The sequence below is a fragment of the Mesocricetus auratus genome, unplaced genomic scaffold, assembly GCF_017639785.1.
Source record: "Mesocricetus auratus isolate SY011 unplaced genomic scaffold, BCM_Maur_2.0 Super-Scaffold_100013, whole genome shotgun sequence".
NCBI lineage: Eukaryota > Metazoa > Chordata > Mammalia > Rodentia > Cricetidae > Mesocricetus > Mesocricetus auratus.
The window spans coordinates 3,828,840-3,853,625 of record NW_024429196.1 but is presented as its reverse complement, the minus strand read 5'-3'; the positions used below and the strand labels follow the sequence as shown (position 1 = coordinate 3,853,625).

Genomic DNA, 24,786 nt, shown 5'->3' with positions numbered 1-24,786 from the left:
AAGGCCTTCCACTGGTCACCGTTGTTATATATTTTGTTTTTTATACATTTTCTTTGACTTTAAATTTATATGGAAACTTCACAAGTATATTTTTAGGTATAACCTGGCCTCTGAGTCCTATAGTAGCAGGTGACCTTGACCTTGAATTTCTGATCCCCCAGCATGCATCTCCCTTATGCTGATAGCTGTATGGAGCTGGAGTTAGAGTTGGGACTGTGAGCATGCTTGGCACTTACCAGCTGAGCTACAGCTCCCATGAGCACTTATGTCCCTGCATCTGTATCTCGAATTAACTGGGGTCATGTACCAGCTCTGTTAGGATGGACAATTGAGACTTTTAATTAGGAAATCCAACCTCTGAAATCCTGTCTTAGAGAGGTTCTGTCCTTACCGTCAGGTCTTCTGACTCCGTTCACCCTGGACATTATCAAGGCCTATAAAGCGCCAAGTTCATGTTCAGTCTTAGCTTTCAGAGAAGTTGAGTTTAGCTATGGGATTATATTTGTGACTACTGTTCCTTACCATCTTTTAAAAAAGGAACACTACTAATAAAAAAAATTGAATCAAACAAACTGAGTACATCAGAAATAAAAGAATTGATGAGCATTTCCTGTCAGTTGGGACTCTCAGGGTACTTCTCCTGGTGAAGTGCCTAGGTCACTACAAGGCCTCCTTGCCTATCATAAGGCAAGTAAGATATGTAGCCTTTCATCCAGGCTTGTCTGCAATTTGAGCTCCCACAACCTTAGGCTTCCAAAAGCTATGCTTATATGTGTGTGCTGCTTAGCCTGTGTAACAATTTTGTGTTTTGTATCATTGTTTTTTTTTTTTGTTTTTTTTTTAAGACAGAATCTCTTATATTCCATGTTGGTCTCCAACTCCAGCCAAGGATGACCTTGAATTTGACCCCTTCCCTGCTGGGCTTTTAGGCATGCAGTATACACCTGACTTATATGGATCGAACCCACACTTTTTTGTGTGTCGTATTTTGCTAAAATTTAGAGCTAACTGGTGTCTTAACTCTTTGTATCCCATTCATTGTACCCTGGGCCTCTCTGAGTTTCTGCCTTGCTTTGTAAAACTCCTCTGCCTGCCAGGAGACCTGCATTTACCTGTCATGCTACTTCCTGGAGGCCAGAACTGTCTGGATAGTGTCTTATTTGAGAAGAGGGCATTCGTCAATGTTTTGTGGGTCTGCTGGTATGCTGAGATCTAAGGTGATCTGTGCTGAGTACCGCCGAAGTAGACCTGTGCAGATGTGAACAACAGTTCAATGACTTATCCATTGTTCAGATTCCAGAGCTATGACAGACACAGAGGAAAGTGGGAATCAGTTTTGAGTGCCTTTGTTTTAATGTGTAGCTGGATGTTTCTGCACCTTACTTTTAAATAATGATGTCATATAAATAATCAGCTCTTGACAATTTAATAATTCATTGATATAAACTAGTCGAGAAATCTCATGCTGAGTAGAGATGGATCACATATCTTGGGTTTAAACTTGGTACAGTTGGTTTCTACTAACCATTCCAGTTTTGAGGTATCTGGACTAAGTTTAGCATGTATCAGTGAGGGAGGGGTGTGGAGGAGAGACATATTAAAGGTGAATGAATAGATGGATGGATGAATTACTGATAATGAGACATTCATTGGTTAAAGAAGGTAAGGAAAACAATGTTCTAACCAGCACTACTATCCGTGTCAGCGCCTCCCCTCCTTCATCACGTTGTTTCTATTTTTACATTGCTCCTGACATGCTAAGCCTACAGAATTCTTAGGTTGTGAGGATAAATGTGAACTGGGATTATAATGGTACCTGTTACTGTTCTGGGAATGCATCAGCCTTTTCTGATGCTTGATCTTTCTGGAAGGTTCCACAGAATAGCAGTTGGTGCATTCACTTCATGAGCTCCAAGTGGTGGGCAGCAGATTTTTCCCTGATGAGAAGCTGAATAAGTCTCATTTCCTTTGGTTGCTCATTTCTAGTGATTCCACTGTCGTATTAAAATATTTAACTTGGTTTGTAGTCATTTGATTGAGTAGAGATGTATTTGCCTGCAATGGCCTTCGCTGCTGGTGCATTCTGCAGAGTTCTCATGATTAAGTCTTAGGATGCCGATTACTGTTGCTTCTCAGTAGACTGTCTCCTTGCTGCCTTAGGAATGTGAGCATAAAAGGAGTGTGGTTTGTCAAAACATTGTCTAATCTTTGCAAATCTATTCCACTTGGGGCATGATAATTTATAACCACAGTTTGTTTTAGAGAGGTTATAAAATCATAGATTTCAAAGGGTTTTGAGTTTGGGGACATTTTCTTTTCATCAAAGAAGAGTAGTTTTTGATGCCTAGCCTCCTGTGAATTATGGGATTTGTAGTTGAAAGATGGTTACTTGGAATGAATTCCTTCTAATTAACTTTTTGCCATGTATTTTTTTTTAATTCACTATTTCCTGGATGTTAGAGTTAGTTCATATATTATTATCATTATTATTTGAAATAGGTCTTGTATATTCCAGGTTGGTCTTAAAACATGCTATATAAGCACAGATGAGCTTGAACTCCTATTACTTCTTCCTCTCTTGAATTCTGGCATGGCAGGCCTACACCACCAGACTCAGTTTAAATGGCACTTGTGATCGAACTCAGGACTTTGTGCATGTGAGGCAAGCACTCTACCAACTGAGACACATCCCAACCCTGTCTCCTGCTAATTGTGACACATCAAAGTTTATTGTCCTTTGTATAAATATGTAGTTTATGTATTACAAACCCAAAAATGTTGTTAGTATTATTCTAGTTGATAGACAGTTGCATTTTTTGTTTGCTTGCTTCTTTGATAAAATACCATAGCTAGAAGCAGCTGTTAGAAGAAAGTGTTCATTTTTGGTTTATGGTTCCGTAGGGAAGGCAAGGCATGGTACCACTCAGAGAGGTTACACCTCCACTCATAAATAGGAAGTAGGGGGAGGGAGGGAGAGAGAGAGAGAGAGAGAGAGAGAGAGAGAGAGAGAGAGAGAGAGAGAGAGAGAGAGAGAGAGAGAGAGAGAGAGAGTCTGGAAATGGGGCAAGGCAATAAATCCTCAAAGTGGGCCCCAGGTGACATACTTTTCACAGCAATGTTTTACCAGCTACTCATACAGTGCCAACCAACTGTCTACTAAGTATTCAAATATCCCCACCCATGGGGGACATTGTTTATTCAAACTGCACCACATATTGATGTTTGAAATAACAGGAAAATAGAAAAATGTAAAGTTAAAACTGTGAAGAAGAAAAGGCATTTTGCCCATATCTGGTCAGGTCTGGACATTGGAGCTTGCTATGTTAGCCCCTGAGAATGGTAGAAAAATATAAAGTTAAAACTGTGAACAAGGAAAGGTACTTCCCCATATCTGGTCGGGTCTGGACGTTGGAGCTTGCTATGTTAGCTCCTGAGAATGGGAGAGCATTTGGCGCTGTGCTTCGTTACTTACCAATGGGCCTTCTCAGACTCCTGGAGATCTGCACGGATTGCAGCCCGCCTACCAGCCTGCTGGACTCTTAGGGGACGTATTTTTTTCTTCTAAAAATACAGTATTAATATGTAGCCCAGGTTCACCTCTGATTTTGTACCTATAGCTTGGAGTGGCCTGGAATTTGGCATCCTCCTGCCTCAGTTTCCAGTGTGCTAGCATTAAAGGTCCATGCCTACAAGCCCAGCTCAGAGTTTTGTTAATGGCAGTGTTGTTTAAATTTTCTTTGATTTTGTGTGTTGTGTAGATAAAGTCCTGTGACCTCCTCTGTTGTGTCTAACAACCAGCAAGAGAATCTGGAAAGCTGGATTCAAAACAAAACAAAATAGCAAGCATGTCCAAGTGAACTGAAATGATAAGAATGTCCTCACCGGCATATGTGCTTTTGTCTTGGAATTCACTTTTCTCTCAAATTATCAACCTGTTTTGTAGTACCTTTAATGCCTTCTGTTAATTAAGCTTTTATAGAGCAAGTATATATTGGGAACATGTACATATGAAACCAGAGACCCAGGTCACTGTGTTGCATACCTATTCACTGGGACATCCAGGTCACAGGGTTTCACACCAATCTACTGGGACACCCAGACCTTAGGGCTACCCACCATTCACTGGCTGTTAGTACTATTCTCATGATGCTGGTTGATGACCTCTGGGGAAGGAATTGCAATGTTTCTCCCTTGCTTTGCTGGAGATATACATATACATACATATATATACACATGTATATACATACATATATATACATATACATATATACACATATATATACAACATACATACAGCAAAGTTTGTATTACTTCACTATTATTACTTACATTTTATTATTTCCTTAATTTACCAATCCTCAAGAAGTGAATTATCAGAAAAACACTTGTAATATTTGACTGCAGCTACTAAATTAATGGCTTTGACTGAATTACTGGACCAGTTCCACCCAAGTTCCTAGATCAACACAGTGTTTCTTAGAGAAGGTTGGTTAGATGCCAACATTGGGTGTCTCATAGGACTGCAGTAACATTCATCATGGATTTAGGGCTTTTATCACACCTTTATTTTTCTTTTAAAGATTTATTCATTTTATGTATATGGTGTTCTGTCTACACAAGTAGCCACATGCCAGAAGAGGATGGTTGTGAGCCACCATGCACCATGTGGTTGCTGGGAGACTTCTTGAAGAGCTGCCGGTATTCTTAACCACTGAGTTATTTCTTCAGCCTCTCATCACTCAAAATTTTCTTCATCTAGGTAAATGCTCCCAACATAGGGACAAGGCAAAATGCCCTAGGGTTATAAAAACTGGTAAAAATGTATACCTCTTCCCACTGTGTGATATAGTGTTTCCAATGTTGCTTCTTCAAGGTTAGCTGTAAGTTCAAGGCTTTCAACTCTAGAGCATCGTACTGATTTCATTAGAAGAATTACAGTCCAGTCCTTCTGTATTTCAGCTCTAAAAGTCACAAGATAAAAGTATTGTGAGGTTGAATCTAAGCCATTTGTTACAAAGGAGGACACTGGGGGCAAGGGTGCATATTCAGCCTGGACTCACTTTTCCCTGTTTTCAAGAGTTGTGTTGTTTACTTTTCTGGCTCTGTGGCAAGATCCTTGACCAGAGCAACTGAAGGAATGAGTGGTTTGTCCTGGGTTAGTGTGGCTAGTATAGTCAGTCGTAGTTCCCAGTACAGATGGCGTGTCTGCAGGAGCTCGGGCAGCTCCTCACACTGCCTCTGCAGTCAGGAAGCAGAGAGATGCTTCGCTTGCTTTCTTCTCTATATCCAGCCAGCCCACAGGGTGGTCCCACCCACTTAGGGTGGGTCTTTCTACTTCAGTTAACCTAATCTAGAACCTTTCTGGCAGACATGACCAGAGGTTTGTCTCCAAGCTGATTATAACCCTTGTTAAATGGATAGCCCATATAACCATCACATGGATTTTCCTTTTGAATGAAGACCTAAGCATGCATGGGACCCTCTGCATGCCCCCAGATGCCCAGAGGCTTTACCTAAATTACACTGTCTTCTTGCTCTGGGTGATTCTTTGTGGAGTAGCTGTCAGCTCATACTTGCCATAGGGAAATAGGGAGGCATATTAGAAATCTGTACTAATATAGATAAATTTCATAAAATCAGACAAGATTGATGACTGACCCTACTTAATTCAGAATAAAGGAAAGGAATCTAATTTTTCTATTTCTCCACACCCCGTTTGCTACAATGAAAATGGCATTATCTTTTGAATCATTTCCAATGAAATGATTTTCAATATTGTTGTCTTTGTGACATTTGAACAATTAGAATGCATTTCTTAAACCTACTGGAAATGCCACAATGCTTTTTCTTGTTTTCGATTTTTTTCCCCCCAGTGGTTCTCTCTCTGCTTGTTGCCTAGGAAACCACTATTGGGCTGAATTCTTTTTGCTTGGTTGTCAGGCTGGCAGAGTGATAGGTAAAGTTGTTTAGATTTACTGGTGTAAAAGTGCTACTTAAATATTAGAAATGTTTCATCAATATTAAAGTGGTTTATCTCCCCAATTAAAAAGCAGCCAACTCTTTGATGCTCTCAACATACTAAATAGAAGATTGTTGACTGCTTGATTGTGACTGGAATTTTATTTTGTAGCAGATTATGGTAACATTTGTATTATCTCAGTGGGTTAGTGCTAAATTTAGCACCTTGATAAACAATCATATGTAAATGTTTGTTTCTATGGGGAGTCTAGCTATGAACTGTGATTCCCCAAGGTACAAATACAAACATCAAATATGTCATCTGTTAGATGTTAGAAAATGCAGGTTTCTCTTCCCTGTATCTTTTAAGCAGACCAATGATTCCATCTTTAAACTTTGATAGTTGAGAGAAATGGAACTACCTCTGATCTTGTCCTTCATGCCGTAACAAAAGGTTAATACAATTGAGATTGTCAAATCATTGCTTTGGCATTCTGCTTTCATCCCGCTAAGCTAACCGAGCTACAAAATGATGGGATTCTTAAGACATCTCAGAGACATGCCTGAGCAATGTAGGAATTGTAATCATTGTCCCCTCATGGCCTCTGAGCTTTGAAATGAGGCCAAAGACTTGAGTGAAATAGGCCCCCAAAGGGGCTCCTGTATGGGGCAGCCTATAAACCTTGCTACCCAGGGCAGAGCCTGGTACCTTGCTGGAAAACACATCATTTTAGACCCATTGTGGTTGTAGTCTTTGGAATCTGTGTTCTTAGTTGGATCCCCAGGCCTGACCTGTAGTCTATGTCAACATGTTTCCATGTTTTGGCTGCTCACTAGAGTTGACCATGGTACTTTTGGGCACATTCGTAGACTCACCCTACACTAAATCTTTAATACTTCTGGGTAGTGCCCTGAAGCCAAGTGTTTCATAAATTGTGCCCAGATCCTCTTTACAGCAAACTAGTAAAGAATAAGAAAGATGGATGTTTTTCACAGAGTGTGCTTGCACACGCACATGTGCACACATGTTCGCACACACACGTACACACGAGCACACACAGATGCTTGAGTTTACTGTTGGTCTGGATTTTCATCTTTAACATCTGCAGGCAGATACAGGAGTGGATCCACATGAGGGCACCCTCCTTTGGTGCTTGTCATGGGTCAGGCATCATCCTTAGCCCACCAAATATTTGCCTGACGTGATTATTTTCATACAAATAAACCCATTTTTCAAGATCATACAGTTACAGTGTATGAACATACAGGTTAAGGTCATGTCACACACTTCTGTTAGCCCAGATGATGCTTGTGGCTCAGGCATGAAATGTGAAGCATTTGTGCGCACGCACACACACACACACACACACACACACACACACACACACACACCCCAAGGTCCTTCCCTTCAGTGTGACACCCCTCCCTCATACAAGTCTTCTAACAAGACAGTACGTTATGGTAAACTAAGAGTTTTTGTTTTTGCTCAGCTTTCCCTAGAAGGAGCATATCTCATTCTCAATTCTTTACGTGGTGGCCCTTCTTTCTTTCTGTGAAGAATATGTACAGATGTTCAAGCCCCAGTTGGGCCGGGTGAGCTGAGAGACAAACAGCGTTTGTCTGTCCTTCCTACTTTGTTAATATGAGGTTTGCTCAAATGCATTTGCTGTATGTCTGCCTTTTGGTGATGAGGACTCTGGATGCTGACAATTTTGTGAACAGGGTAGGGTTTCAGCCCTAGACTCTGGGATTCCCATCGGTAGGAGCCCACTGTCTTTTTTCTGATGACTGAGGCATGGATTTATCTCCACATCACTTGTACATTAACTCTAGTCAGGTCTTCTTATTCTAACACCAAATTTCTCTCCCTATAAATAGGAAAAATGACTTTAACTATGTGCTTAGCCTTGCTTTGAAGAATTCCTCATTAATGTGTTAAAGTTCCTCTTACCTTTTTAACAATAGTCAATGTCAATGACTCCATTCATGCATTAACATTCCATTACTCTTCATGTAAGGAGAAGAACAACTGCATTACATTATCAGTGGGAGATCTCCACACACTGAAGGTAATACATGTAGTCACATAGTCATATGTTTCAGGACCATGAAGCCTTGCTCATTGTTTGGAGCTGCTTACTGGTGCCAAAAGAGCTTATTACCAATCAGCATGTACAAGGTGGCACAGCGAGGAATTGATCTGAAACTAGACAACATGTGCCCTGCTCTCCCCCTTAGAAAGTGTTTCCCTCCCATTGGCCCTTACTACATTTAGCTTTTCACAACACCAATCCCTGATGACATAATATGCATTGTTTCTTTATGGTCCCTTTATCCTCCCTGAAATCTGTTTGCACCAGCAGTTAGTTGAGTACCTAGCATATAGTGAGTCCTCAAGCTTCTTTAGTGGAGATTCATTTTTTAGGACAAAAATTCCACTTGTGACCAAAATAAAGGGAAGAGATGTGGGCTGGAGCGTATTGCACTGCATTTGCCTAAGCACCTTTGATGCCTGGGGTCCATCCCCAGCACCACAAGAGCAAACAAACCCATTAACCACAGCAGAAGTCTGAGTCCTGGAAACATCCGAGGAGGTTTGCCTCCATGAAACAGCTGACAAGAAACATGTGGGTGGAGTAATTGTAGAGCCAGATGAAGATAGAGGCTCCTGAGTGCATCCATTAATAGAAAATCAGCCAGTGAATGTTGTGGATCTGTAGTCCCTAGATGAGGGGATGTGTTACACTTTTCCATAGCATTGCAGGTCAGAGGTTAGAATAATAAAGCAATGGGAAAGTAATGCTTCTCAAAAGTTGACCTGACAGTGAGTGACGGCTGCAAACCTTAATAAGATAATAGAAGACAAATGTCCAAGGACAGCACTGAGCCTTTATAAAAATCTCCATTAATCAATAGTCGATGGCAATTTCTGAGAGACAAATTCCTCATCATATATAATTGATAATTTTCAAATATGATCCCATGATTGTTGAACTGAACTGATGAAGTGGTAGGGATAAGAAGGATTTGATTCTGAAAGAGCCTCAAATTCTTACTGGAGTGTCAGCTTTGACCTGCAGTATGCGGTGCTCTGGCATTCCTGGAGGGGAATCAGCTATGCATGAAGGGCTAAAGTGCAAACTTAATAGTAAAAACAATAAAATGGAAAGAATACATTACTGGGATACTATCTACTATTGGCAGTGCTTGAACTAGCAATTCATTCTTTTCTCAACAGTTTAAAAAAATCCCCTTGAGCTATCCAGTATGGATCATTGTTTCTTCTTTGATAAAGAGATTGACCTTACAGTAATTGAGACAGTAGATAGAAAAAAGGTAGAGATAGCTGGCAGCCACATTTATTCATCAGTTTCATTTATAAACCATTTTTGCAAACATTTCCAAGTACCATTTTCTGTGCTGGAGGAAGAATTTAATAATGAAGGTTAGCTCTAACTGACAAAGTGCATATGAGCACAGCTTCCATTCAGCTGTGGGAACCTCAGAGTGGTGGGCCTGGGAATACCTGTGGCATTTGGTACCTTCAGCTGCATCTGGGTATTAAGCACAGAAGCATTCAGATCTGTCCATGCAGAACAAACAACAAGCAAAGCAAGCCAGCAAGCAAGCAAGCAAACAAACAAAAAACCCAAAAGCACAGCTCTCACCTAGGAAGGAATAAAGAGGTGGTTTATTGGGGAGCCAAATGCAAATGGCCATGACCCAGGAATGAATGATTCAGGTTACTCCAAATTTTGTGTTCTGACATGGTAATACTTTTTCCTGATTTTCTTTTTTTTATAATAAGAGAACAAAAGTTTTATAAATCAAGGCACTTTTCAAATACATTGTTGGGCGTCCAGGTGAGCTCATTACAGTGAAGTGGGAAATCTCAGCAGTAGGCCTCAGATACTGTTTGAGGATATTCTTAGTCTTTGGAGTAGTGGAAGCTAGTGCTCTATTAATACATTTCAAAATGACCTACCTAATAGTCACAGGATGGTAGGGCACATAGAGAGGTGGACAGTAAGTACCTATTTGGAAAAGATAGTCCAGGGTAATTCAGCCTGAGACCTGCAACAATCTAGCTGGCTACGATTACTGATGTTCTTATCAGCCATTTAGCTTTTGTAGAAGGCTTTCTATTGGGACGACTTTTTTTTCCTAGGAACTTCAGCTAATATATCTTAGAAAGTAAAGACTAGGACTTGTTCTATCTAATGTTGCTATGGCCCAACTAGACCAAGAGTTCTGAGCAACTGCATTTGATTGGTGGTTTAGAAAGACATCCCATATGCTTTCCAAAGGATAGAACCAGGCTTGGAGTGCTGTAGGAAGTTAAGCCAAAAAGCCCCGGGCTTTCCTCACTTGTTCCTTTGTGAGCTTTGGGACTGTCTTTCTGCAGAGCTTCGAGGTGGAACTGCCAATCTGGGTAGGGCTGAGCACTGGGCCATGACAAGTGGCATAGGAAATAGGGTTGGAAGGCTGCCTGAAGTCTTCTCGAAACCTCTGTATAGGGAATTTTTCCAGGCTTTGGCTTGGTACATTGCCACTGGCACATGCCAATAACTTGGCTTTTCCCACAGTGAACTGTGTCTTCAGGAGCTGTCTAGTGGCCCCGGAGATGGGAGAAATAGTTACACTTTGTATGCGGAGTAATTGTGCCATTTGTATAGTAAGTATTTCTAGGAACCTTGTGACTGTGTGCTATTTTTAGATTTGATTAAATATCTTGCCAGCTTATGCAGGGCTTTTCTGGAACAAGTTTATTCATTGCCTCAAGTGGTTAAATAATACATGAGTCAACTGAAAAACTAGGAGAAGTAGCATTCAGCAAGGTGAAGAGGCGGCAGTTGAACTCAATACTTGCATCTCCTGTTTAGCATCTGCTCTAATTCCTTATTAGATTTACCCTTTCTTTGTCTTACTTAAGAAGAATGTTACCTAGGCAAACAAATCAATATTTATAGTGCACTAGCGGCACAGAGAATCTGGGATCATGTGATAGTGGTTTATTGGTGCTTTCGCCCTTCTTCAAAGCAGTGATGGCATCAAACGGCCCGCACAGCTGTTCCAGGCTTAGTACCACTGCACGTCCTTCTGAGCTGCAGCCAGCAGCTTCATTATTAAAGATGCCTATCTCTGAATTTTCTTTTTAATGTTTCAGAGGCCAAGCTTTGAACATCTATATATTAAATAAATCAGAAGATCACTTGGTTGGAAAGTTTTATTTTCATATTAAATACTTCTGTTTTCCTAAAATTAGGCCTGAGGAATTTCGACAGATAAGGAACATCCATTATTGCCAATTACTGTGATGGGCATAGAGCACACCGGATTATTAGTGATGCTGCAATAGGCCACAGGCTCAGGGGTCATTTTATAAGTTGCAGAAGTCTTGTAATGGTTAGATTTTTAGAATCACCTTGCATGAGAGTTTCAATGAGGTGTTATCTAGATCATGTTGGCCCGTGGGAATATCTGTGAGGGCTTGTCTTGATGAAGACAGTTCAGGAGGACCCAGCCCTCAGTGTGGATCAAAGCATCCACTAGGGAGAAGACCCAGACTCTTAAGAGTGGAGAACATGTGTGTTGAACAAGTTCTCTCTGCTCCAGACTGGATATGGTGTGATCAGCTGCCACCTTGGCCTTCCCCACAGTGATGAACTGGAAACTGGAATTGGGAGTCATATAATTTTTCTCCTAAGTTGCTTTTGTCAAGAGAGTTTTATCACATCAACAGGAAATGAAATAAGGAAAGATACTGCATTCATGTTTTATTCCTCAGTGGCCAGTGCAAAATGGTATTCTGTATATAATACTAAGTTCTGTGGTTATGAGAAGAGATGGCAAGCCTCCTGATAGTAGTGCTTAACCACAAGCCTAGATATTTATTATAATGACCTTTCTAAAGACCTCGTCTACTTGCTCAGATGTCCTCCTTCACCGTGTGCCTAACTTTGTACCCGTCTGCACAGCTTTTGGTATTTGCAGACTGTAGTACTTGTAATATTGCAACATAGGTGCTTATGAATTCTTTTATACTCTCTCTGAAGTGTTACTAGATGGTTATCAGTTCTGTTAGGAAAAGGTCTGATGGAAGATCCTGATGAGGGCAGTGAACATGTATGAGATCACATGTTTGGTCCTCACAGAATCTTTTCAGCCATCATTGTGGTCTCTGTTTTTACCTGTGGGGAACTAAAGCCCTGAAAGAGGAATTACTTCTAGGGTCTAGGAACCGGGTCCATGGGTCTTATGCTCTGGCTCATGGGTCCTTATGTGTCATTGACATCATTTTGTGGAGGCCAGATTATAACACATTTTCATCATTATTAAGGTATATCCACTGACTGAATGGGGTGTAGTGGTTCTAGGCTCAGCTACCATGTTTGAGGCCCTGGACTCATTCCCCCAGTCTCAAGGCATGGGGAATCCTCATTGTTATTGTTGACTTGCTTCATACCTGTGTGGGTAGAGACAGCCCAAAGGTAACATGCTGGCATGCTTTTTTTTTTTTTTTTTTTTTTTTTGCCCCATACACTCAGTTGAAAAAAATCCCTGCTTGTCATTCATACTGCTTATCCCTTGATGAACTAGGGCAAGCAATTACTTCAACCTGACTTCAAGTACACAGATTATAAATGGCATGATGGGAAGCAGGCATAAAACATTGTAGCTGTCTAAAAAAAAAACTGCTGGGCATTGGTTTGACTTGGGAACCTTTTAGATTTCATTGTGCGTGTGTGTGTGTGTTCGTGTTCAATTGCATGCACATGAATGCATACAGGTCAGAGGTTGATGTTTGCTGTTGTCTACCTTATTTTAGACAGATTCTTTTGCTGAATCTGGAGCTCACCATTTCTGGCTAGTCTAGCTGGTGAGGGATCATTTCTCCCTGCTTCCCAGGATCAGGGTCCTCATGCTTGCATAGTAAACACTCATCTATACTCATCTCACCAGCCCTGGGACATTGTTTATATTTTTAAAAGGGACAGAAGAACTTTGCGATATTCAGAACTTGGTATCTCATGGTTTCTAGTGAGTGGATGACAGAAACCCCTCAAACAAGGGCAACCACTGACAGTATTTGTTGCCAAAGAAAAATTCAACCTTGTAGTGAAAAGCAGGTTTTGGAAACTCACACCCACTATAAGCATGACTGACATCTTCCCAACCCATAACTTGCTCCTGTTGACAACTTCCCACCCTATAACACGTTCCCAATGAGATCAGTGGAGACGTTAACATATGTGATTTTTTTCTGATAGGAAAGAAAATGTGTCAACATTGAGGAGATTGGCATAGCTCAATAACTAATATTTTCCAGATGACTAATGCTGCAGAATTTTCATAAGTAGATAGTCCATTAAAAGTCTGAGATAGACAAGCAGATTTTAAGGTAACGGAAAAGTTCACACCCATGTTGTATCTGACCTTTGAGAACTGCCATTCGTTAAGTATGGGCGAGGAATCTCCACAATTTCCTCAGAACGCAATTAGAATATGATCTTGCTCCAGCTCCACCATTGTGATGCTGTTTGCCTCTGCACTTTCCCATTTTGTAGCAGAATGCCTGCAGAAGCCCATGTGGAATCCTGGTGTCTTCTATTGTATGAAATATAAAGCAGTGGCTGTCTTCTCTGTTTCTATGCTTTGCTTTTTGTAAAGTCATCATCATAAACTCATATTGGTTATGGAGCATATAGTGTGTTTATTATTGTTACTTAAAAAGAAAAAAGCAGTAAAGATTTAGCACTTTTTCATTTTCACTTATTAAATGATAAATGCCTTCAGCCTGGAGCTGCACAAATGCACGGCTGCTTGAGGCATTCACTTTTTTGTTGCTATTGGTTTTGTTACACTGTGTACCCTGGCTGGGACTTGGAACTCACTGTGTAGACCGGGCTGGCCTCATATTCACAGAGATTAACCTGCCCCTGTTGTATTAGGATTCATTGCATGGATCACCATACCTGACCCTCACTTTTTGGACTTGATCAGGTCTTAAGGTGAGTGTTTGAGAACCACACCAGCCTCAGCCTGTTCACCTGTGCTGTTCCTTATCATGAAACCACCCATGCATGTTCCTCCTCTACTAACCAAGGAGGCCTTTTCTTCTCTGTGCTATCATCTTGGCGATGTAGATGTGTGCTGCTGTTACAATCAGTGATTGTAGTTAGTGTACTGTTCGTCTGAGTCCTGAAGTGAGTATGTAGTTTTCAGTGTGTATGGTTCTGCTTCGAAGACAACAACATTCTCCTCTTTAATGCCTGATGCCAACATTTACAGTCATAGGTAGATAGAAATAGATGCCTTCTCTGATAGATATCCCAATAATAACTGAATGATTTGTGTGGTCACTGAGCCCTGCTCCAGAACCTGTACATTTGTCTAGGACATTTATCCTTGACCACAGTTGGCTGTTCATGCGTTTTTTTTTTTTGTTTTTTTGTTTTTTTTAGCCCAGCTAATCTCTGAAGTGAGTCATAAGCTTCTCTGTTGTGACTGGTACCAGACTCATATTAAAAAATTAAATCATTCAGACCCTCGTAAAGGAAGTCATTAGTTCTACTATTCTATTCCTAAACCTTTATGTCTGTGTAAGCTGCATAAACATGCCTTTCATGCAGTTATAAAACCAAGAAAAAAATAAAACCAGTACACCTCCAAGTGGGCACCATTATAGTGTGTGATATTCGGTTCGTACTGGATCTGAATTTCTGTGAGTGTGAATGAAGAGCCACACTGGGGTCTCTGTTTTCATAGTTATTGTGTGTATTCATGGAGTACATTGTGATACTGCCCTGCATATACCATGGGTAGTGATAAATTTGTATGCATACAGTATAAATAGCATCTCCATCTTCTCAAACATTCTTCACTTCTTTGAGTTGGAATTGTTCGGGATCCTTTTGCCATTTTGAAATGTGAAATGAATGATTCTTGATTGCAGCTGCCACACTGTCCTATCAGGTTTCAGAGAATGTTCCATTATCTGATTGTCTTTGTACACATTTCCCCTCCTTGCCCTTGTAGCCCACAGTACACACTTCTACAAGAGCAACTTAGCTTCTGCCTGTGAATGGGATGGTGTGCTGTTTTTCCCTCTGTCTGGTGTACTTCAGTCACCATCATGTTGGAGTCTTTCCATTTGAAGACAGCCAATTCTGCTTCTGTGTTGTGATCACCCAACTCTTATGGCCCCCTCAAAGCCTTTGGAACCTGAGCTTTTCACCTTGTATGGTTACTTGAGTCTCTCCAGTGAGAATTCACTGCTGACTTCTTTATTTAGTTCTATAATTTTCTTACCAGCTTGGATATGATTGTTATTCAAATTTACCTTTTTGAATGCAACAGAGCTCATATATATAAAAGAGGTTGTTGGCGTCACATGGATTACTCTTTAGATGGTAGCCCAAAGATCACACCCAGAGTGGATTTATGGTGACTCTTGGAATCAGTTTCCCTAAAATACAAACATGGCTTTAATGGCTGCACAGGAGGGACTGCATATCCATGTCTCCCAGGAGTGCCCCTCAAATTGCAGTTTCTGTAGCCCACCACCCAGTGCTTCTTCATCCACTTGGCAGACAGCTTCCAACTCCAACCCCCACTTTTCCATAATTCAACTTTATTTACAGACACAGATACTCAAACTGAACAGATGTGCCTGAATGTGTCAGGGTTGCTTAAAGGGAAAGAAATTAAATAGCACTTCCTCTTGGGAATCTGAGTTCTCTACTTCTTTATCCTTGTTTGATGCCTATCTTGTCTAAGTCTGAATCTCTGTCTGCCTGAATGCTGTCTTGTGTTGTCTGTCCCTGTGTTTGTGTGTCCCTAACAAAGGACTGTGCTCTCTCTTTTATTGAACAGCACAGAAGGAATCTTGTGAGGTGAAGAATGAGGGATACTTTGCAGAATTTTTACTGGCGATTTACAAGGGATTAAGTCACTGCCTCCACCTGACCCAGATAACAAACACATGATATCAAGCAATAGCTACACATAGTCTTCAATGTTTATGTTGGATATTCATTTTATAAAGTTGCTTTCAGTATGTTTGCTGTTTTCAGCATTTATTACTGTGACATACACACATGCATGCATTACTCATGGGTCCGGGGCATGGAAAAGTATATAATTTGGGATTTCAGCTATGCATTAACTTAGGGTATAAAAGTTGATTACATGGAAAAGTCAAGGCCTGTAAAGTTGGTTGTTCTTTTAAAGTCAGGTTAGATAAGCAGACGAGTACATAGTAGGGCAGCAGTCTCGAGACTTAAGTGACCTCACCATGTGTCACTAATTTTGGCTGTGAGGTTCAATGAAAGTTCTAATCCCTTAGAATATAAGGGAAATTTCATAATACTGCATAGTCACAAGGTGTGATTTCCCTTTGTTTCAAATGAACAGGTTGACATAGTGCTCATGTCTAGACAGAACTGGTGATTCCAGTAATAGAATCAGGAGTGTAGTATGTGCCCCTGACTATTTTGATGCTGGTAAGCAAATTTCTGCTGTGAGATGGAATATACTTCTTTGTCATTTTGTGCTAGATAGTGGGTGCTGGCTTTAGCCTGTAGGCTGTGCCTCTGTTAAAGACCTTGTCTTGTGAGCTAGTATGATATTTATACTTACACAGTGGAATCTGGAAGGGAGATTGGTACTAAGACCTGTTTAAGTGATAGAAAACTAACACCCCTAGCACTGATATTACTCAAAACAGACATCATTATAATCCTTGGGAATAGTTTAGCCCTCTCAATTTAGGTTACAATTTTGTTTCCTTCTGATAGAGGACTTTACTTATAGTATCAGTACACATGGATATTCGTGTGTGTTTTTATGCACTTGTCTCAAAGGGACTATATAGTTCTTATTTGTTCGTTTTATTTATATATTTATGGGGTCTCATATGGCCCAGGCCAGCCTCCTATTCCTTATGTGGTCAAGGATGATCTTGTACTTCTGATTCTCCTGCTCCACAGGTTCTGGGATTATAGGCGTGTATCACCACTCATAGTTTATGTAGTACTAAGAATTGGGTCGAAGCGTTTTTCTGTGTTAGGCAAGTGCACTCTGCCACTAGAACTAAATCCCTAGCCTCTGTTTAATTTTTTTTATTGCAAATTTTAAGTATGTTGACTGTCTCAGGTAATTTATACACACTTAAAAATCAGAAATTGAATCCTATAATTTTTATGTATGAGTTCCTTCTATCAAATTGACATAACCACAACCAGTGTTAAACTAATGAGTGATTTTTCACTTGGGTAATGTTGCCCAGGTTGTGGTGCTGTTACCAAGTTTTCATGGGGGTAGACATGGATATTCAGTAGGATACTGCTGAGGGTGGCTTGTTTGTGGTTTTATAGGTGAGCTTCTGCTTCCTGGGAAGGGCTGTTTTGTTAGATGTATTTTGGGTTTGGGATTTTTTTTCCTGTTGGTTTATTTTTTAGACCAAGGTCTCATTATACAGTCCAGGTTGTCATGGAACTCAGTATGACCAGGCTGGCCTCAAACTTACAGAGATCCCCTTGCCTGTGTCTCCTGAGTGTGTATCACCATGCCTAGCATTTGATAGAGTTTTTTAGGTCAGTTATAAAACCTCTATCTTGGGTTTCTCCTCTGCTGTGGTTACCATGCTTCAGTGATACCATAGACAGACACTGGCCTGAATTTGTTGCCGATTGTGGAGGGAGGGAGGGAGGGAGGGAGGGAGGGAGGGAGGGAGGGAGGGAGGGAGGGAGGGAGGGAGGGAGGGAAGGAGGGAGGGAGGGAAGGAGGAGAGAGAGAGAGAGAGAGAGAGAGAGAGAGAGAGAGAGAGAGAGAGAGAGAGAGAGAGAGAGAGAGAGAGAGAGAGAGGGAGAGAGAGAGAGGGAGAGAGAGAGAGAGCGACTCAGTCTTCTGGACACATCCTTATTGGTGTGCCCAGAGATATCTCCTAGAAGAATCTAAATCTTTTCAGGTTGACAATGAAGATTAAAGAAACAACTTTGTGCTTTGCATTTTCTTACAATAATTTACTGAAGAAAAGCAGAGGTGTAGTCCACATAGTTCTTTAGGAGACTATCCAAGCATTGTCTAAGTTCTATATTTACAGTTCTATAGATACAATTAAAAGATAGATGAAATAACTTTGTTTTGTTAAGTGTCTTGCGTAATTTTTAGGATAATTCATCTAGACACAGTGGTAAATAAGAGCAGTGTGGATTGTTATTCTCAATTTGGTATTTATCACATGCCAGACACTGATTCTTATTTAAACCCCATAGTACTCTTACTAAGCAGGATATTATTTCATCATTGTTCCAGTAGCAAGTGACTAGATAGAGGTAGAGGACCAGTAGGCTTGTTGGGAATGAGTGGTGAAGTCCAAATACCAGGCCAGGCAGCTTTGTCCAGAGCTGGACCTCTCCTCCATCTCCTTCACTGCCAGGGCATTTGAAGGCCTGATAGGATTTGTGCTAGATTACTAGCTCACTGTGTCTTTGTAAAAGCATTACTTGGGCTAGCAAGATGTCTCAGCAAATAAAGGTGCTTGCCTCCAAGCCCAAGGATTTAAATTCCATCCAAGGATCCCGCATGGTAGAAGGAGAAACTCAACTTGAATAAGTGCTTTTCCAACCTCAATACATGTGTGTGTCATGCACACACCCACAAACATATACAGACACACAATAAGTAAATGCGATTAAACCTTAAATTGCAAAATTAAAAAAAATACTTGTCTTTGGATTGAATGTATCTTTCCTATTGTGGTGTTCATGTCTGCTAAGTCCAATCCTCTCTTTGTGTGTGTAGATATGCCTCTTCATGTCCGCCGGAGCAGTGACCCAGCTTTAACTGGCCTCTCCACTTCGGTCAGTGATAATAACTTTTCCTCCGAGGAGCCCTCCAGGAAAAACCCCACCCGATGGTCCACAACAGCTGGCTTTCTCAAGCAGAACACCACTGGAAGTCCCAAAACGTGTGACAGGAAGGTAACCACACCCATTTGTTTCTGCAACCGTTGTCATCTTCTGTACTTTGGTGTCAGTCAAGTGTGGTCAGGTGTTCCTTGGGCATATGCTATGGCCCTGTGTGAGTGTTAGTGATTTTTATCATCAATTTGTGGAGAAACTAATGGGTAGTTTGTTTCAATTTTCTGATAAATTCAATGCTATATGTGGAGTATGGGGATCTCCCCTTCCTTTCACTTTTTCACGCTTATGTCACTTCACCTCTTTTCTTCCTCAGTCACAGGGATGGAAACCAAGGCCTTACCATGTCAGGGAAGTTCTTTAACCCTGAACTGTAAACCAGTCTCAGAAGGAAAACTTGAACATGAAGTGTTGCCCTATAAAGTCCCTTTCTTATTTAGTTTCTGGTTTCTTGCTTCTCTCTTTAAAGGAAATGTCTTCTTTGTGCTTTCTGCATGGCCTTCTGGAGATAATTTATACATGGATAAGCAAACACCTGTGTTGTCTTGGGAAGTATATCAAGGGACTTGGACCATTATAGATTTAGAAGTATAAAAGCGCCTTTCATGGTATTTTATTCTGTTTCTTTCATCGTTTTATCCTGATCCCATGGGGAGTGGAAATGTGCTGTCTTGTCATTGTGCACCTTGCTTCCTTGACATGTTACTGAGTCCAGTGCCTGCACTTTAGTATAGTAATCCTGTTTGCTGCGATCTTCATCTCCTATGCCCAGAGAACCTCAACATCCCTTTCTCTTACCTAATGAGCTTTAAGGCATGTTTTCATGGTTGTATCTGCAGAATAAGATTCTGTGAACACGTTTCACTGTAGCCAGTAATTTCACACAGCCTGTGACGAGAGCTGTGGAGGTGTTACCACATAGTGCCAATCACATTAATATCAAACTGGGCACAGCTTGAGGGTTGCTTGACTCATCCTGTGCATCTGTGTGGTAGCTCATAGCGAAGTTTCTTTCAATTTTGTTTTGCATTCCAACTTTCTCTTGTCTTTATTAGTATTAGTTCAAGTGAAAATAAAAACCATGGGGTAAATACATCTAAAATGAGAAGACTGAAGCCAGAGGTATAGCTCTGAGGCAGAGCCCTTACAGCAAACTCAACCCAGGTTTCAGTGCCCAGAACAGTGATAATATAATAATAAAAACTGACAAGAGTCTTAAAGGGCAAACATGGAAGGCAGTGTACTTTTGGGTTCTTGGTGCCTATTGATTTAGCTGTTAGCCTTACTCTGAAAGATTCTGCAAGGAAACTCATTAGATTGCTTGCTCCTTGAAGCCAGCATGAGCCCTGAGGAAACTTGAAGTGAACTGACCAAAGAAGGAAAATTTACTTTCTGACTAGGCCTCATGGCATTTAATTTTTGTCAGAATTAATTTATATAAGTATTTACAAATTTATAATCAAGTGAAGTTTATAATTAAAGAATATTTTTTTCAAGTGGGCTTTCATCCAGTCAATTTTGGCAGGCCAATGGTCTGAGCACAACCAGGCTTCTGTGACTCATTTAGTATGTATCTTGGGTATGTGACTTAGGTGTAGTTATAGCAAACAGATCTGTTTTTATCATATTTCAAACATGAATGTGCTTAATACTTAGAATGTCTTTCTCAAATATTATTGGAAAATTTCACAGAACATGCCTGACCTGGTGCATATCAGACCTGTCTCTAAGCAGGCGCATTCCAGCAGTCTCCACACTAGATATCATTCTGTCCTCACAGGTGCTTGCCTTGCCTGCAAAATGGAGGCTGAATCTCCAGATGCTGTGAGTGGCAGTGGACCAAGGAGCTTCCCTTTAATTACTGCCATTGGAATCTGAAATTTCCCACCAATGAATTTAGATAGCAGACTCATTTGCATGCAGTGCAGACTCTTTCTTGCTGAAGCTCTAGGGAGTGATCATCATCCTTCCCACTTCTGCCGCAGAGGAAGGCATGCAAGGGGCATATTGAGATGCTTAGAATAATTAACCAATTGCACTTCTGCCTTGGCAGTAAATAATATGTATCTGTCACTGGGAACACCTGGGAAACCAGAAGACTAGACTAATGTAAAATCACCTGTGTCTCCAAAGCCAGCATCTCTCATTGATAAGTCAATGGTGGATAGCCACACCACTGCAAGCAGGCTTTCCTCAGATCTCTGGAGCTAAGTAGGGTTGGAATTGACTAGTATTTGGACCAGGATACCAGTGAAACACACACGCGCACACATGTACATTTACATACTCACACACACACATTCGAACGCACACATATACTCTGCCATGTTATCTCTGCATATCTGCTACTCAGTATTCCTACATTTTCCCTCTACTACTACTAAGATTTTCTATTTGGATTTTATTAGAGAATTTTTTTTTGGTTTTATGAGACAGGGTTTCTCTGTTTTGGAGGCTGTCGGTCCAACCTGGCCTCGAACTCACAGAGATCCACCTGCCTCTGCCTCCCGAGTGCTGGGATTAAAGGCATGCGCCACCAACGCCCAGCTATTAGAGAATATTTTAAATAATGTGACATATCCTACTATATAGCCTTCTCTGATTTATGATCCACTCACTCTTGACCAATTTTTATCTTCTCACATTGCAAATAATCATATTGGTACCCAACCTTGACTATATTTTCCTTTTTAGAAATTCTGATATACCCAATGAGACTTTTCTCTACTGAACAGAATAGTATTCTATGTTGTCCCATGCCACACTTTCCCAAGGGAAAAGCCTAGGTTAATACAAGCCCCTAGATGACACTATGTCCTCACAGAGGATACAGAAAGGTAGTGGGTAACTGCCTTTGTGTTTTTGGTTTTTGTCTTGCTTAACTTCTCAGTTATTAATTTACTAATCTTGACAAAATTATATGCTGGGAGCCAGAGAGATGGCTCAGTGCTTAAGAGCATTAAACATTCTTGCTGAAGAGCCAGGTTTGATTTCCAGCATTCACGTGGTGACTCTCAACTAGAGTCTGTTAACTATAGTTCTAGTGAGTCTGATGCCTCCATGGACACCAGGCATATGGGTGGTGCACAAATATGCATGTAGGCAATACACCAATACAAATAAAATAAATAAATCTTAAATTATATGTTGTCAGTACCATAAAACATTTCATATCTATCATTCTATATCTCTGTCTGTCTCATTCCATATTTTTTTGTTTTTCAGCCATGAAAAGAACTCCCCCTCACCTTTTTTTTTTCTTATTGAGAAAGCACCTGGGAAGAAACATTGCTAGCCAGTTGGCAAAGAGCTCTAAGTATTTTTCTTCTGAATCCATTAGAGCCTGCCCATGGTGCATGATTTTAAAATGTTGTAGACTATTGTCAATTTGTAGTGGGCACTTGGACTTTAGGGGCAAAGGCAGATGGATCATCAAGTAGGATGACTGTATATATGTCTACTGTGGAGTTTAGGGCCTGCAGGCACAGGCCTTCATGATGCTGAGTCTGGTAGACCTCTGAGAGTAGGTTTCTGTGGGATTCTGGGGTTCTTTATAATTTATATACTTTATTTGGGTATGAGAGGTGGAAGGAGGGAAGGGAATCTTGCCTTTCTCAGAGTTGTCTCAGATATCACTCAGTTCTGTTGCTGGCTACCTTTCCAGAGGACGTGGAGAGTGGCTTGTTAGACACTGCTTTTCACCTGAGATTTCACCTGCAGTGGATGTTTACCTTGGCCTGGGTTATTTAATCTGTGTGGAAACTTAAGTCATTTCCCTGACTCCCTGGTCCTCCTTATTCAGTCAGTATCCCTGTGTGCCAGCCTGTGACTGGTCACATGAAAAACAGCAGGGGGCACTTAGCCAAACTGGTAAGCAGTGTGTAAGACTGCATTGCCACAATGTGGTGTCACAAACAGTGGTCTTCCCCCTAAATATTAACAGGTGATGCTTTGTTGAGTCATTTACCTCCTCCCTTACAAATTAAACAGCGGTAGATTTAGCATGAAACTACATGTTGGCAAATTTCCAAGAAAGATCCTTATCCAATTAGCAGAGGGGGAAGAACGCCATAATAAAAACACCTCATATTGCTGTCAGTGGCTTTTAAATTATTTATTAATTTTTTTCCAGCGAGAGGCTTTGGAATGTTTCTTACCCCTTGACTTTCCTATTTCTCTGTTTACTGGTCAGGGTTAGTGTATTCTTGGGACTCCCTGGCACATGTAGCTACTTGGGAAAGGAGCTTTCTAACTAAAGCCTCTGCCATCTCCTGCCCTTTGAGAAATGAGAGCTCTTTCTTATTACTTTAGAATGGCACAGTGTGTGTGTGTGTGTGTGTGTGTGTGTGTGTGTGTGTGTGTGTGTGTGTGTGTGTACGTACGCACGCATGCATGTGTGCTCTTGTGTGCCCATGTATGTGTGTGTACTAGAGGTCATGCTTGTGGATGCACGTGTACTTGTGTGAGTATGGAGGCAAGAAGCTGGCAGTAGGTGCTTTCCTTAGTCACGCTCCAGTCTTTTTTGAGACAGGGTCTCTCACTGAACCTGCAGTTTCAACGCTTTGGCTAGGTTGGCTGACTAGTGGACTTCAGGGGTCTACCAGTCCCTGCCCCCAGCCCCAGGGTTACTGAGGCAGGTCACCACTGAGCTTAGATTCAAGGTCAGGTCCTTGCTTTGCTGACTGAGCCATCACCCCTTCTTCTCAGTATTTTTCCAGGATGCTCAAGATGAAACCATGGTCTTCATACACTAGGACTTTACCCCTCAGCTGTACTCTAGGTCTGGAAATTAATTCTAATCATCATTGCTTTTAGTAAACTTTAAGACACCACAAACATTTTTGCTTTCTATGGTTATACTACTGTGATTTTTATTTAACATGTAAAGTATGGAGTGGTAGAGAAGCCTTTTGGAATCATGAAGTGTAATGCCAGGGCAAATGTTGTGTGTGCATCCATATAGACAGTGGCTATCCTTATCATAATGGGGAGTCTGAAAGCAGGAAGGTTTGATTTCCAGTGCACTTCCTAATGTCTGTAGTATTGATTTTGCTATCTCTTGTAAATATTAGTATTTGCAGAATATTCTATCTTATACTTGACATTTTAGAGTTTATGCTTACTAATGTTATTTGGTGGGCTTTCTGTGTTTGACATCTATATTTTTTTGCCTATATCATTTCTCATAAAAGTAAAATTTTAGGTTTGTATTTCAGAGACTATTCCTAAATGTTAACTTATATTGACACCTGTTTTTTTAAATTAGGTTTGTGAGCTAGACTTACTTTATAAGGAGATGAAAGTTTTAAAGTTGTTATTTTTTCATCTAAGTTCATAATTAGAAAGCATGAAGTACTTACATATAGCACGGTGAGAAGTCACAGGCATGCTGGAGGTATGTGTGCATGAAATGAACGTAAAAAGAAGGGGTAGACTTTTCTAGTTCAAAGCCTGTCTTGTTGAATAACTCCATGTTCCTCTTTGAGTATGCTGTAGTAATACTAGTGGCCTAACACAGGGGAAAGGGAGAAAGGTGAGAGGTGGGGAGGAAAGGAGGAGAAGGGGGAATGGAGAAAGGGAAGAATGGGGAGAGAGAATTCAAACTCAGGTTCTTGCTTTATTGACCGAACCATCATCTTCTCTTCTAAATCTTTTTCTGCGGTGCCTGGAATGAGCCCAGGCCATCTCTTGTCTAGATATTCAGGGAGGTTGGAGTCTTTATAGCTCCTTTGTCCACTCTGGAATGCCACCCTTTCTGGGTGGTTCCCTGTTCAGAGAAAATGGATAATGTGCTTGTTGGTGAGGAGCCAGGAGTGCCCTGCAATCCCAGCACTAGAGACAGACAGAGAGGAGAAGGAAAGAGCACACAGGTTGATGTGGTTATACAGAGATACGGTCATTT

At 40.9% G+C, this 24,786-nt stretch overlaps 1 protein-coding gene across 22 annotated transcripts in view; it reads left to right on the top strand.

Moving 5' to 3' along the window:
• The window catches only part of Pard3 (par-3 family cell polarity regulator), a 531,306-nt gene that overhangs the window by 210,768 nt on the left and 295,752 nt on the right, over window positions 1-24,786 (top strand). For all 22 annotated transcript variants that reach the window (XM_013123087.3, XM_005083451.4, XM_005083453.4 and 19 more), the window contains exon 4: window positions 18,766-18,944. In XM_013123087.3, the coding sequence (XP_012978541.1) occupies window positions 18,766-18,944 (179 nt within the window). The remainder of the gene's footprint in view (window positions 1-18,765; window positions 18,945-24,786) is intronic.